The following is a 12,568-nucleotide window of genomic DNA, read 5'->3' as shown; positions in this document are numbered from 1 at the left end:
TTTAGTATTAGCAGATTGATTCAAGTTGCTTGTATGATAGAATTACAGACTACAAGTTTAAAAATTCTCAAAGCCTCACACTTCTTAAATGGAAATGATACCAAAATAATTGAGTGCTGTTAAATGCCTTCCATGTATTAACTCATTTAATTCTCATAATAGCCCTATAAAATCGGTACCTTATTGTCCCATTTTGTAGACAAAAATGCTAAAAGCTAGAAAGGTTATCTAACTTGCCCAAGATTAAGGTTACAAGCTAGTTTTGGGCAAGGCTTCAAAAGCCAAGGTATTCTGTCTCAAGTGGTTACATGCTCAATGTTAAAACTGTCCCTCTAAGACTAGACAATGACTAAATGAAATCATGCGGTCCTACAGTTGAGAAATTCAAAAAATTTTAACTCTGGGCAATGATTTCTTGGATATGAAACCAAAAGCACAGGCAATAAAAGCAAAAATAGACAAATGGCCCTATATCAAACTTAAAAAACTCCTGTACATCAAAGGAAACAACAGAATGAAAGACAACCTACAAAATGGGAGAAAAAAATCTGCAAATCACATATCTGATAAGGATTTAATATCCAGAATATATAAAGAACTCCTACAACTCGACAACAAAAAAATAACCTAATTTAAAAATGGGCAAAGGACTTGAATAGATATTTCTCAAAAAATGATATAAAAATGGCCAACAAGCAAATAAAAAGATGCTCAACATCACTAATTGTTAGAGAAATGCAAATCAAAACCACAATGAGATATCACCACACACTTGCCAGGATGGTCACTATCAAAAACCAAAATGCAAACAAACAGAAAATAACAAGTGTTGGTGAGGATGTGGAGAAACTGGAACTCTTGTGCACTGTTGGCAGGAATGTAAAATGGCGTTAACTGCTATGGAAAACAGTATGGCATTTCCTCAAAAAAAGTGAAAACAGAATTACCAATATGATCCAGCAATTCCATTTCTGGGTATATATCCAAAAGAAGTGAAAGCAGGATCACAAAGAGGTATTTGCACACCCATGTTCATAGCAGCATTATTCACAGTAGCTAAGATATGGAAACTACAATCTATTCATAGATGATGAATGGATGCCAAAAATGTGGTGCATATATATGCAACGGAATATTACACAGCCTTCAAAAAGGAACTCCTGTTATATTTATGCTACAACATGGATGAACTTCAGGGACACTATGCTAAGTTAAATAAGCCAGTCAAAAGGGGCAAGTACTATATAATTCCACTTATATAAGTTACCTATAGTAGCCAAATTTTTAAATGAAATTACAGTGGTGGTTGCCAGGGGCTGGATGGGTAGGGAAATGGGGAATCATTTAATTGGCATAGAGTTTTAGTTTTGTAAGACAAAATTTTGGAGATCTGTTGTACCACAATGTGAAAATGGTTAACACGACTGAACTATACACTTAAAAATGGTTAAGTTGCTAAATTTTGTTGTGTTTTTGCCACACTAAAAACAAAAAATCACTATATTTTCTTTCATTTCCCTCTCCTGTCCTTCCTGGTACAGTACTTAACAGCAGTGTAATGAAAAGGATAGAGAAAAGTACGGAATGCAAGGGCTTTAACAATGTAGAAAAGAATTAAGAAAAAAACAACAAAATGAAACAGGTCTCCCCACATTCTTACTGACTTACTGATATTTGTCTTAACCTGGAAATATCTTGAACCTCAAGTGAAAACAGTATCCTATCGGCCAGACAATGCAGTGTAGTGGTGAAGGGCCTTTTGGAGCTAGAGAGCTCAAGTAGTATTCTGACTTTTACTAATTACTGTCTGACCTTGGGTAAGTTATTTTCATTCATTTACTCATTCATTCATTCATCAAAAAGTCTGTTTCCCTATGAGTAAACCTGGTCAAATGAATCCTAGGATTGTTCTGGGGAGTAAATGAAACAATTCATGTAAAACACTAGACACTTTGTAAGCACTCAATACATGCTGGCTATAATTACTTTATAGCCTAGAAAGCAGGACAAGAACAGGACTTCGACTAAAGGAAGTCCAGTACTCTATTCCTAAACATGTGCCTCATTTGCCGATAATTATGGTGCTATCGAATCGGATACTACTTAGCAAATCATTCCTGACTCTATCATTTTTGTGCTTCTCTCTTCTAAAGAACTCTCTCTCGGAAAAGCAATGTCATCTCAGGTGTTCGAAAACGTTTGCTTTGGCAACAGTGTTTCCTACCCCAGAGGCGGTGGAACCAGGGACCTGTACAGTAACCACCAAGAGTTCCCCGTTCCTCTCACTTCATTAGGGGCCTAGACCTTATTTGCGGGTGAAGATGAGGAGGGAGGGGGCCACACACCCACACACCCAGATATAAAGCCCCACTCTGGTAAGACAGGACCAGACGAATCTCCTGGAAGAATGACAGCTGGACATTTACGAAAACCGACCGGGGAACCGGCAAATCTCGCCTGCCGGCTGAGAGCCGGCATCTCGCAGGCAAGCTGGCGCGGAGGGAGTCTCGGGCGGTCCACAGCGGGCCCGGCTGGGTCGGTCAGGGCCGGGGCGGGGGTGTGTCGGGGAGGACCGTCGGGGGGCCGAGCGGGCGGGGTCGTGGGGCCCGGGGACCCTGCGGCTCCCAGAGGGGCGATGGTGGGGCGGGGGCGGGTTGCGCGGCGGCCCGGGGACCAGCCGGGGAAGAAGGGGACCGAGGGCCTCACCGCGGGCCGAGGGCAGTGGGTAGAGCTTCTCGGCCTTCTGCAGGAAGCGCTGGGCCTTCTCGCGGTTGCCGGCGTTCAGGGCCTCCCGGGCGATCTCGACACATTTCTCCGCCTCATCCCGGTTCCCCTCCATGGCTTGCGCCCTTCTTCCGTTTCCTGCGGGAGCGCAGCGACGAGAGACGGAAGCCGCCGTCGCCGAGGAGGCGAGGCTGGCCGGGGTTGGGGGCGTGCGGAGGCGAGCGGGGAGGAGCGCAGGAGACCGCGGCGGCGGGGCCCCGGCGCGCTGGCGGGCTCGCGGCTCCGCCTCCTCTCGGCGGCCTCCCCGCCCCCCGCGGGCCGCTACGGCTCGAGCCGCATCCCTCCCGGCCCCCGGACTGACCTCCCGGGCCCGACCGCCCGAGCCGACTCGGCGGTCCCTGCCTGGCGCGGCCCGGCTCGGGGCCGACCGACCTGGGGGCCGGGGGTGCGGGCGATACCGGGCCGGCTGCCCGCCGGGGGGTTCCGCCGAGGCGGGGACCCGGCCGCCTGCAGCGGCAGTGACGTGCCCTCTGACCTCCCGGGGCGGCCCGCTCGGGCGGTAGCCCGCCTTCCTATAGCGGCCAGGCGACAGGTCGGGGTGGGGACGTCCGTTTTCAGGAAGATTCCCAGGGATCGAAGGCCCCGCCTCTGGGCCCCCAGCCTCGGGAGGATTCCGTCAGGTGAGGACCGCCCTTCCGGCACAGGTGTTCAGGAAGCCCAGGAGAGCTTAGTTTGACCCTCACTCCTGTTTCATTGCCGTATTTCAGCGATACACCATTTTTCTGACCCAGATGTCATTAAACTTAGTACATCCAAGTGGTACAAAGCAAACGCTTACATAATTTGTAGTTTGCACTTATTCTGGTGAAAACCACAACCCTAATAAGGCTTCATGACCGAAACAGGACGTAAATCAGCTCTTTGAGAACGTATTACCATCACATAAGTACACTTGTTGGGTTTTCTCCCTTCTTACATTTTAACATCACCCCTTGTGAAATGATGTACCATGTCATGTTGGTCTCCTCAGTGAAGGGAAAGAGCCCACTTTTTGCTTGGTAACGTCCTCTTCCAAATTTCAAAAATTAAGAACTTGCCAGGAACCAAGTGTCGAAATGATCCGTACTACAAAATAACCATTTTCACACAATGCTCAGTAGAGATATTGTTAGCCATGCCAGCAAATATGAACTCAGGACTTCCATAAAAATCCTGATTCCTCTCTGTAAAACAGGAATAGCACGTCCCCCAAAGGTGTTACCGTGTATTGAACAATTTAATTCAAGTAGCCTTCAAAACAGCCTGCAGCACACAGGAAACACTATTCTCAGTCTAAACTGGAAGTTCCTTCCGTGGAGGGAGCTACGTACAGGACTCCCCTACCTGCTCCCCACCTCTCCCAACCAACTCCACCACAGTGCTCTGGCGTAGTGCTGCTGTCACCAACAGCAAACACAGCTAACAAACGGAGATGGTCAAACTTAACCTAGAAAACAGCAACCTGTCCCATGTTCCGGTTCCTGCTGAAGTTTTAACAGTTCATTACATAGTAGTAAAAAAATTATACTTGTGCCTTGTGACTCTGATATACAGAATTAAGAGTTTAATTTCAAGGAAAGAAACGTGCTTAGGTTATTGCTGGATAAGATACCTATTCAAAACAAAGCTGTTCCTATTATAATCAAGCAGATTTTATGCACAACTAGTTTGGGATATGACCTTTATTGAGCTTATCCACTGGAGTGGAAATAATGTCTGTACAAAACCAAATGTTTGTTACTATAACTTCTGCATCACAATTAAAATCCAAACAGTTTTTTAAAAACAGTCAACTCAATCAAAACCCACTACTTCAGAATCAATAGCTTCTTTGAAGCCACAGTAACACTTAAATATGGTTAAGACTCGAATGCAGAAATTTGGTTGGTTGGAAAGCTAATTAAACTTCCAACTTGCTCAAATAGAATTACAAAAAGGCAAAATTGTGTTTTTCACAGAGATACAGTCCACTGGAATCACCAACACTGGACAGCTGTTAAGAGTATTTAGAGTCCTGAGATAATAAGGAATCCAGGCATCCTTTAGACAGTCTTCTGTTGTCCTTTCTTCCCAATCAGAGATTTGTGGATGTGTGGAATGACACCTGGAAGAAGGATAAAATAACATAGTACTTTAAAACCAAGACAGTTTAATGTTCAACTTGGAAGACGTCTTTAAATGTGAGTAAAACTTCAGAAATACATACAGATATCAAACTTCATGATGCAACCATACTACAGATCACTGAAACTATACTGTGTCCTCTTCTAGACTGAAAATTACTAGTAGGAATTAAAGCATTCTTTTCTCTAAATCAATCAAAATTTTAGTATTTACATACCACCACCAGCAATTGTAGCCTTGATGAGAGAGTCCAATTCCTCATCTCCACGAATAGCAAGTTGCAAGTGACGAGGGGTAATACGTTTTACCTTCAAGTCTTTTGATGCATTTCCTGCCAATTCAAGTACCTAGAAGATAGAATGTAATCAATCTCCTTCCCGCTTTCCTTATCTTCAAGATCCTGACAAGAATCAAAGCCTCATGAACGTGTATCTACCAAGTGTCATCTCCCCCACTACCTGAATGGCAAGATACGCAAAAGCTATAAAGGGGGCACGCAATTTTATTTCCTGAAGCCGCAAACTCAAGCCCAGCAGGATCCCATCGTGAACACCAGCCCCCTCTAGCGTTGTCAGAAGCTTCTCGCCGCGTTTAGAGCCTGGGAGTTTTCTTGCATCACTTTCCTCCTTCCCTCCCGCCGCCTCCCCCCACCCCCCCCAATCTTTCCCAGATTATAGGCGTACACCCATTTACCTCTGCGGTGAGGTACTCCAGGATGGCTGCGCTGTACACAGCGGCAGTCGCGCCCACACGTCCATGGCTGGTCGTCCTAGATTTCAGGTGTCGATGAATACGGCCCACCGGGAACTTTATTTTTAGCATACACAAACATAAATGCACAAAGGTAGACGGGCCAAAGACGGTAAAATTATACGCGCGCCAAAGCAAGGGGAACGGACGCTGGTGCAGCAACGCGCCCCAGCACCCACACACGTGATCGCCCCCCTCCCTGATATTTATTGTATCGGTAAACCAAGTCGCGACACCATCACCCACGCAAAGACGAAACGCTCATCTAGAGTGATGATAAACAAGAGAGGAAAAGGAAAGAAAAACGCCACGATTCCCAGACTGCACGAACCACCACTGACTGACCTGCAAACCGGCTCTCTGCGAGCGGGAAACCGCCTTTGTCTTGGCCTTTCCGGAGTCCTTCCCAGCCTTACCGCCAGCCTGCGGCGCGCACACGCCCGCGAGCGAAGAAGGAACGCAGAATATAGGATTACCAGGGCGGCGCGCCCCTCCCCCACCGCGGCGCGGCCCGGGCGCGAGCGCGGCCCCGTGCCCAGCCGGGGTCTTCGGCCCGCCGCGCGCCGCAAGGGCGACCCCGCCCGCCCGACCCGCGCTGCGCGCCCGCCGCGGCCGCGCGCCGCCGTCCACCCGCTCGCCGCCCGCCGGCCCCCAGCGGCGCTGCGCGCGCCACCCAACCGTCGCCGCCCGCCGCGAGATCGGAGGCTGCTCCGCTCGCCGCCGACAAAACACCTCCCCCCGCTCTTCCAAATCCTGTCTCCGCGCGTTCCCAGCCGTTGCCGCTTCAAACCCATCTCCGTTTGTAACGGGTTTTTCTCCCGCCGGCAAAAACCCGCGGAGTCTTCGAGCGCCTCCACCAAGTTTACCATTTCAAATTCTGCTGAAGCTCAAACAAGCAAGGCAGAGTGAGGACTAGTCAAACACCCAGCGAGAACCTGCCGCCTACTCCTTCGTCGCACCGCGATTCAAACTGCGCTGTCTCCCGCCTTCCCCGCTCCCTTTATACTGCAGAATGTTCCCTCATCCGGGAACTCGGATTGCTCATCCCACCAATGGCTGCTACCCGCCCTCGGGACGCGTCCTTGAAGCCCCAGCCAATGAGCAAGCGAAGAAAAGGGCGGAGGGGCGGGCGCTTCGCAGCTCGAGCCGCTATTGGGGCGTGGGGAAGGTGGTGGGGGAGGGCAGAGGGATGGGAACTGGGGAGAAGAAGGGCACGGCGGCGGGAGGGAAGAAACAGAGCGAGCTACGCTGCGGGAGCAAGGGGACCCGCCGGCTGTGGTCACGTGCTTGGGAGGAGGGGCTGAGAGGCTTAGGGGCGGGGCATGCAGTACCGAGCACCGCCCCCCTCCCCCCCCCCCCCCACGTCACCCACTCAGCCTTCTCCTAGCCTGGTTCCAGAGACCACGTGAAGTCTCCGGGGGTCTAGCGCGCCCTCCTTCCCGCCCTGCCCCCCCCGCAAGAGCACCTCGCAGGCGGAGACCCACCAGTCGTCATCCTTCTTCCGGGGCCCGGGGTTCCCGCCTCCCCGGTCCCCTCTGCATCCCTGCGGCTCCTCCGGTCTGACAGGTAGCGCGAACGTGTCCATTGAGAGGAGCCCCGAGTTCATCGCGAACCACAGCCTTGATAGTGATGCCGCGTTCCTTCCCCCTAGGCGAGTCCCGAGCCACCGACTGATCACGACCCACTGTTGCCACTTCATTTTCAGCTGAATGTCCCTACTCTTCTTTCCTCACGATTTGTGACTCCCCTACCTCCCCTACCCCACCCCAACGGGGTAGTTTCGCAGGAAAATCAGTGAAGCAAAGTCACCTCGTTGGTCACAAAAGACGTTTTGGTCTACCCATAGAGGGCTTGGGGTGAGGCGGTTATCTTTTCTTAAATCATAAGCCATGTTTTTCTGGAAATTACATGTCAATGGGTTGTACCTATAGCCTGGTGTCTAAAGTTGATTTACTGAAACCTTAAAGCTATTACGTGTCAACTTGTATGCTAAACAGTTTGCTACATGACAAATGTTCGGTAAATGTCAGTGGGGTAACTCCCAACATGATTCACAGACAGTTACAGATGGTCCGTGTAATCAATTGCAAATGGTGGGCTTAAAAAATAGTACTGTACACACACAGTACGATCCTAATGCCAGCTACCTAGTCTTCCAACTAATAGATTAATAACACCTGTATACATGTCCAGCTGCTTGAAGAAAGTAGTGATCTAAATCTTTAACATTTATAGTATTTAATAGTGTATTACATTTTAAACATATTTCAGTATTTCTGACGTCAAGAAATTTTGAAATACATACTTTTAAATACTGTAGTTCGGGTTTCAATTTGAAAGATTTTATCAAATTAGAGGACCTCTCTATTTCTAGGAGTTAAGTTCCGAGATTCCCAACAATTTGACACGAAGCCTTCTTATTTTCTTCCCCTTGCAACTGAGATTTCTTAGGATGTAATCAATAGCAAGAGTTAATCAGTTCTCCCACTGAATTGATATAATGACATTAAAAGCTATGAAACCTGATGTAATAGTTAACCTGAGCTCCACTGAGGCTTCCTGATACATAACTCACAAACCTACATTAATACCTTTTCCAGTTTGGAGACTATATATGTACTCTTTGCTATGAGGCCCAGCTAAAGGAATTCACTGTTGCCTCACTGAATAGTGGTTAAGAGAATGAGTCAGGAGCAGGTAGACAAGAATTCTGCTCTGCTTCCTTCTCAATGTGTCACCTTAATTACTTTTTGGAGCTTCAAGTTCCTCTTCTATGAAAAGGGTATGGGAACACCTATTTTCACATGGTTGTTGAAAGATTAAAGGAGAAGGTATGTGATGTACGCGCTAACGTGTTTATCACGTAGCAAGCCCTTGATGATAACTATGGTATCTTCTACACTGAATGTTGGGGAGGGATGAAATAAAGTATCTTTGATTCCTAAGTCTTTTTCCCTGTCTAGTGCATTGTTGTCCTTTGACATGAAAGCAGCAAGCCTGAAACCTACCTGAAGTATATGCAACCAAGTCATCCAACATCCAGACTAAAATCCAAAATTGGTTTAATGCTTTCAATAGTTTTCCTCATCCTTTGGAGAATCGGAGAATATCAGTTTCAACACTTTTCACAGCAGTTTTGTGAAGGTTTCCTACTTGCTTTGCTGCCCTGGAAACAGCATGGTAAAAATGTGTTAATATTCTTGGTTTCTCCTCAACTTGGGTTTATACTAATACATGTAATACACGTGTATATATATATAGCCAGAGCTATATACTTCTTTTTGTTCAATGCCCTACCCAGTCAGCTACTTAGTAAGTGCTCTCTTATCGTAGGAAACTAAACTAATATGAGGTAGATGGCTCCACTGTTATTGACTTTCTCCTTAATAGTCTTTTCCTAACTCAGCCACACTTTCTATGACCAATTATTATCCCCTCTCAAACACTAGTATGAATGTTAACTTCTATTCTTGACTTTTTGAGAGATGGTCTCACACTGGGGAATCTCAAATTTCTCGAGTATATCTTACTTTGAACACCTGTTTTTAAGCAAATGCAAACAGACTTCCCAGTTATTTCAAAGGATATCAGCCTACCACTGGTAGTGGTCTCTGGCCTGTTAGGAACCCGGGCCGCACAGCAAGAGGTAAGCGGCGGGGGAGTGAGCAAAGCTTCCTCAGTACTTATAGCCGCTCCCATCACTCGCATTACTGCCTGAGCTCTGTCTCCTGTCAGCATTATGGTGAGTTGTATAATTATTTCACTATATATTTGAATGTAATAATAATAGAAATAAAGTACACAATAAATGTAATGTGCTTGAATCATCCCCAAACCACCACCCCTGCCCCCGGTCTGTGGAAAAATTGTCTTCCCAGAACCCGGTCCCTGGTGCCAAAAAGGTTGGGGACCACTGGCCTAGATAGATAATGGCAGAATTCTTTTGGTTAGATAATCCACATTAGAATCTTGGCATCCACCTAGGGCATCCGGGAAAGAAAGTGCCATCAAGGGCTCACTCAGTTGTCAATAACTGAGTCCCGCTGCAGTATAATACAAAATATTGAGCTAGAGTAAAAGAACTGGGAATGATTCTGGGCAGCCAGCCACTTACTAACTATATGGCCCTGAGTAGGTTGAACTCTAAGCCACAGTTTCTTCATTTTTTATAGAGGGATTCACAGCACTAGATAAGCCAACCTCATAGAATTGTGAAAGGATTTCATGAAGTGTGAGGAATATACTCCATATATTCTAATATGATGTACTAATATTTGTGGCACAAAGGCCATAGTTCTCCCTGAGTTCTTCACGTAAGTGTGATTATGTTAAGCCTATGTGTTTAACTCAGTGTTGATGAAACAAAGACCATGGATTTAAATTCCAAATTTCCCAGTTATACACCTCCCATGACCACAGATTTCACACACTTAATTCACAAATACAGGGCATAAGTAAAGAGGATCAGCTGAATCTACTCTACCTGATCCATTGCCATTTCAGGAAAAACAATTCAAAGATCATGGGACCCAATATCTCTTTTAATACAGCACTAAGTTATTTTTTCTGTATGTTAACAGTCCTCAAAATTTTTGGAAATTTGCTGTTAATTTTAAAATTAAAAAATTGAGGGTCTTTTCTTCTCATATTATCCTTTCATTGTCTATTATTGATCTTTAGGATTTGCTGGGTAGAGAGAGGGAGTCTATGTGTTGATATTGTTTTCCTAAATAATATTTCACCTATATTGGTATTTAATAACTTATCCCTCCAGCTAAATTGTACATTCACTTGCATAATAATGTCCCTATCATACGTTTTTAACAATTTCAAGGAGATTGTTATTGACAGTTAACACATTTTTATTATTGTATTGTCTTCTTTGTCTTTATATATACAACTGAAATGGAATACAATACCGTACATCATAACATATGATATATAATCCCTCCCTAATAAAGGAATAGATGTGATATATTCCAGTTTGGTGCTCTCAGCCTGTTAGATAAACTAGAACACAACCATTAAATTGTACCAGGCAACAGGCCAAGCAATAGCAGTTGGGAGATGGGATGTATAAGGCTCAGGTTCTTCCCTCCATCTAGCTGAGAGGATTAGACAAGGAAGAAAATTTAAACAATGCTCTAATCATTAAGGCCACATTTCTAAGGCTGTTACAAAATAAGTACCTGATTGGCTGCCAAATCGGCAGTTCCTCTAGCTTGAAGGACAGAAAAAAACATGGGCTGAAGTGTCTTGAAGAATTTCTGTTTAAATGGACAAGGGGAGAGATTGACTAGAATGACAGGTTAACGTAAGGAAGTAGCAGTTAGAAGGTAAGTGTGGCAGTGATTCCTGGTTATAACCCTGTGTCTATTTTCCCATCTTCCTCAGTACTGGAACTTCAAATTTTTAGTGGGACACTTGGTCATGAGAATATAAGTACATTTGGCCGTGGAAATAAGTTTTGACCAAACGGTGTAAGCGGCAATGGTAGGCACAAAAAAGATCTAGGAAATTTCCTTAAAAGAGACAAGTCCTTTTCTTTTCCATTTCTTCTTCTCACTGACTGGAATAAAGACAAAGTTGGAAAGCCATTTTGGACCATGAAATAAACTTGGGAATGTAGGCCACATGTAAAGGAAATCAGATAGAATGGGCAAGAGTCTTTGGAGTTTCAAACCTGCCCTGGATCTCTTTGAACTTTTACATCTATTTTGTTTGAGCCACTTTTATTTTGGATTGTCTAGCACTTGCTGAACCTGATCTTAACCATTACAGTAAGTCAACACCCTAAATCTTAAGGAAAGATAGCACCGTTTACCCTGAGGCACTAAGAAACCAATCAATATTTCTGAGAAGGGGTTCCTTGATTTTAGGATACTAATCTAGCATGGGGTACAAGGCAAATGACAAAAGGGAAAATTTTTGTTCAAAGGCTGGTAAAGCTGATGTATGTCGTTTAGGTATAAACCCTAAAACCAGTATAACACTGAAACCAAGACAAGGATGTAAAACATTTTGAAGGAAGACTCAATAAGATTTAGTAGCTAGGTGTGACATTTAGGAAGGTATAGGAAGTGGACATGGATAAATGAGAGAGGGCGTGAAAGAAGATACTCAGGTTTTTAGATTGGTGGTCTAAGATATGAAGTGGCATCTATAGAAATGGGGATGCCAAAAGGGTAGACACAGATGGGCAGAGGAGAGAAAAAAGAGGAAAGTCAGGAAAGTTCTGAAATATTTAAGTTGACATTTGGGGAATTCAAGTGGAATTTTCTAGTAAGTATGTTGGCAATAGTAAGTATGTTGGCAATAAGGGCAGGAGCTTCTGAAAGAAGAAGTTTCAAAGATATATCCCAAGAAGGATTCCCAACAAAAACATTAGGCGATGATGTCAGAACTGTTGAAAGATAAACTGAGGCACATTTAAAAGTTTTAAGAGTTTATTTGAGCAAAAATCAGTCGGAATCAGGCAGCGCCGAGTAGGAAGTGGTTAGGAGCATTCCGCCAACAGGAGGTGGGGGGTGGGGGCGGGGAGACTCCTGTAGAGAAGGTCTGGAAGAAAAGAAAGGAAATAATTTGATTTGCTATAGCTTAAAGCAATTGGTTGTCTTTAGGTTTTGATTTCATAACCCTGAGGCATTTACAGGCTTAGATTTTAGGCTGACATAGCATTAAAGCCATCTCAATCTAATAACCTGGTTCTTTAATTAATTTGACATCACAGATGACAATAGCAAAGAAAAGAGTGAATACAATTGAAAGCTGAAGAGCAGCCAAAGAAAAAGATCCAGAGAAGTAAAGCGTAGTGTCTCAGTAGACATAGTGATTCCGTACTAAACTAGAAATCTCCTGTAGTTACAACATCTGGCAAGATGGTGTTCATCACGTGTGTATTGTTGCTCTGGGTAAAGAATAATCTGTTTGA

At 45.1% G+C, this 12,568-nt stretch overlaps 2 protein-coding genes across 5 annotated transcripts in view; both read right to left on the bottom strand.

The window, feature by feature from the left end:
• The window catches only part of DNAJB14 (DnaJ heat shock protein family (Hsp40) member B14), a 42,436-nt gene extending 39,459 nt beyond the window's left edge, over window positions 1–2,977 (bottom strand). Inside the window, exon 1 of one of the 4 annotated variants that reach the window (XM_032633491.1) lies at window positions 2,707–2,977. In XM_032633491.1, the coding sequence (XP_032489382.1) occupies window positions 2,707–2,839 (133 nt within the window). In that variant the 5' untranslated portion in view covers window positions 2,840–2,977. The remainder of the gene's footprint in view (window positions 1–2,706) is intronic. The other 3 variants (XM_032633492.1, XM_032633493.1, XM_032633494.1) reach the window with 3 other exon arrangements.
• Window positions 2,978–4,427: 1,450 nt separating this feature from the next.
• On the bottom strand, window positions 4,428–6,686 carry LOC116754796 (histone H2A.Z). The gene is made up of 5 exons (XM_032633735.1): window positions 6,504–6,686; window positions 5,983–6,060; window positions 5,581–5,694; window positions 5,105–5,234; window positions 4,428–4,867 (listed from the first exon to the last, which is right to left on the bottom strand). Exons 1-5 carry the CDS (start codon window positions 6,504–6,506, stop codon window positions 4,806–4,808), a joined length of 387 nt encoding a protein of 128 aa, XP_032489626.1. The 5' UTR covers window positions 6,507–6,686; the 3' UTR covers window positions 4,428–4,805.
• Between the last annotated feature and the right edge of the window lie 5,882 nt (window positions 6,687–12,568).

The sequence above is a fragment of the Phocoena sinus genome, chromosome 5 (assembly GCF_008692025.1).
Source record: "Phocoena sinus isolate mPhoSin1 chromosome 5, mPhoSin1.pri, whole genome shotgun sequence".
NCBI lineage: Eukaryota > Metazoa > Chordata > Mammalia > Artiodactyla > Phocoenidae > Phocoena > Phocoena sinus.
Note: the sequence above shows the minus strand (reverse complement) of the source record. Positions and strands in the feature narration are given on the sequence as shown.

What these genes read in the sequence shown, in the direction of transcription:
- LOC116754796 (XM_032633735.1), bottom strand. An exon ending in TGGAGTACCTCACCGCAGAG is followed by an intron (nt 5,235 to 5,580) that starts GTAAATGGGTGT and finishes TCTATCTTCTAG; the next exon opens with GTACTTGAATTGGCAGGAAA. An exon ending in GGCTACAATTGCTGGTGGTG is followed by an intron (nt 4,868 to 5,104) that starts GTATGTAAATAC and finishes TCCTTCTTCCAG; the next exon opens with GTGTCATTCCACACATCCAC.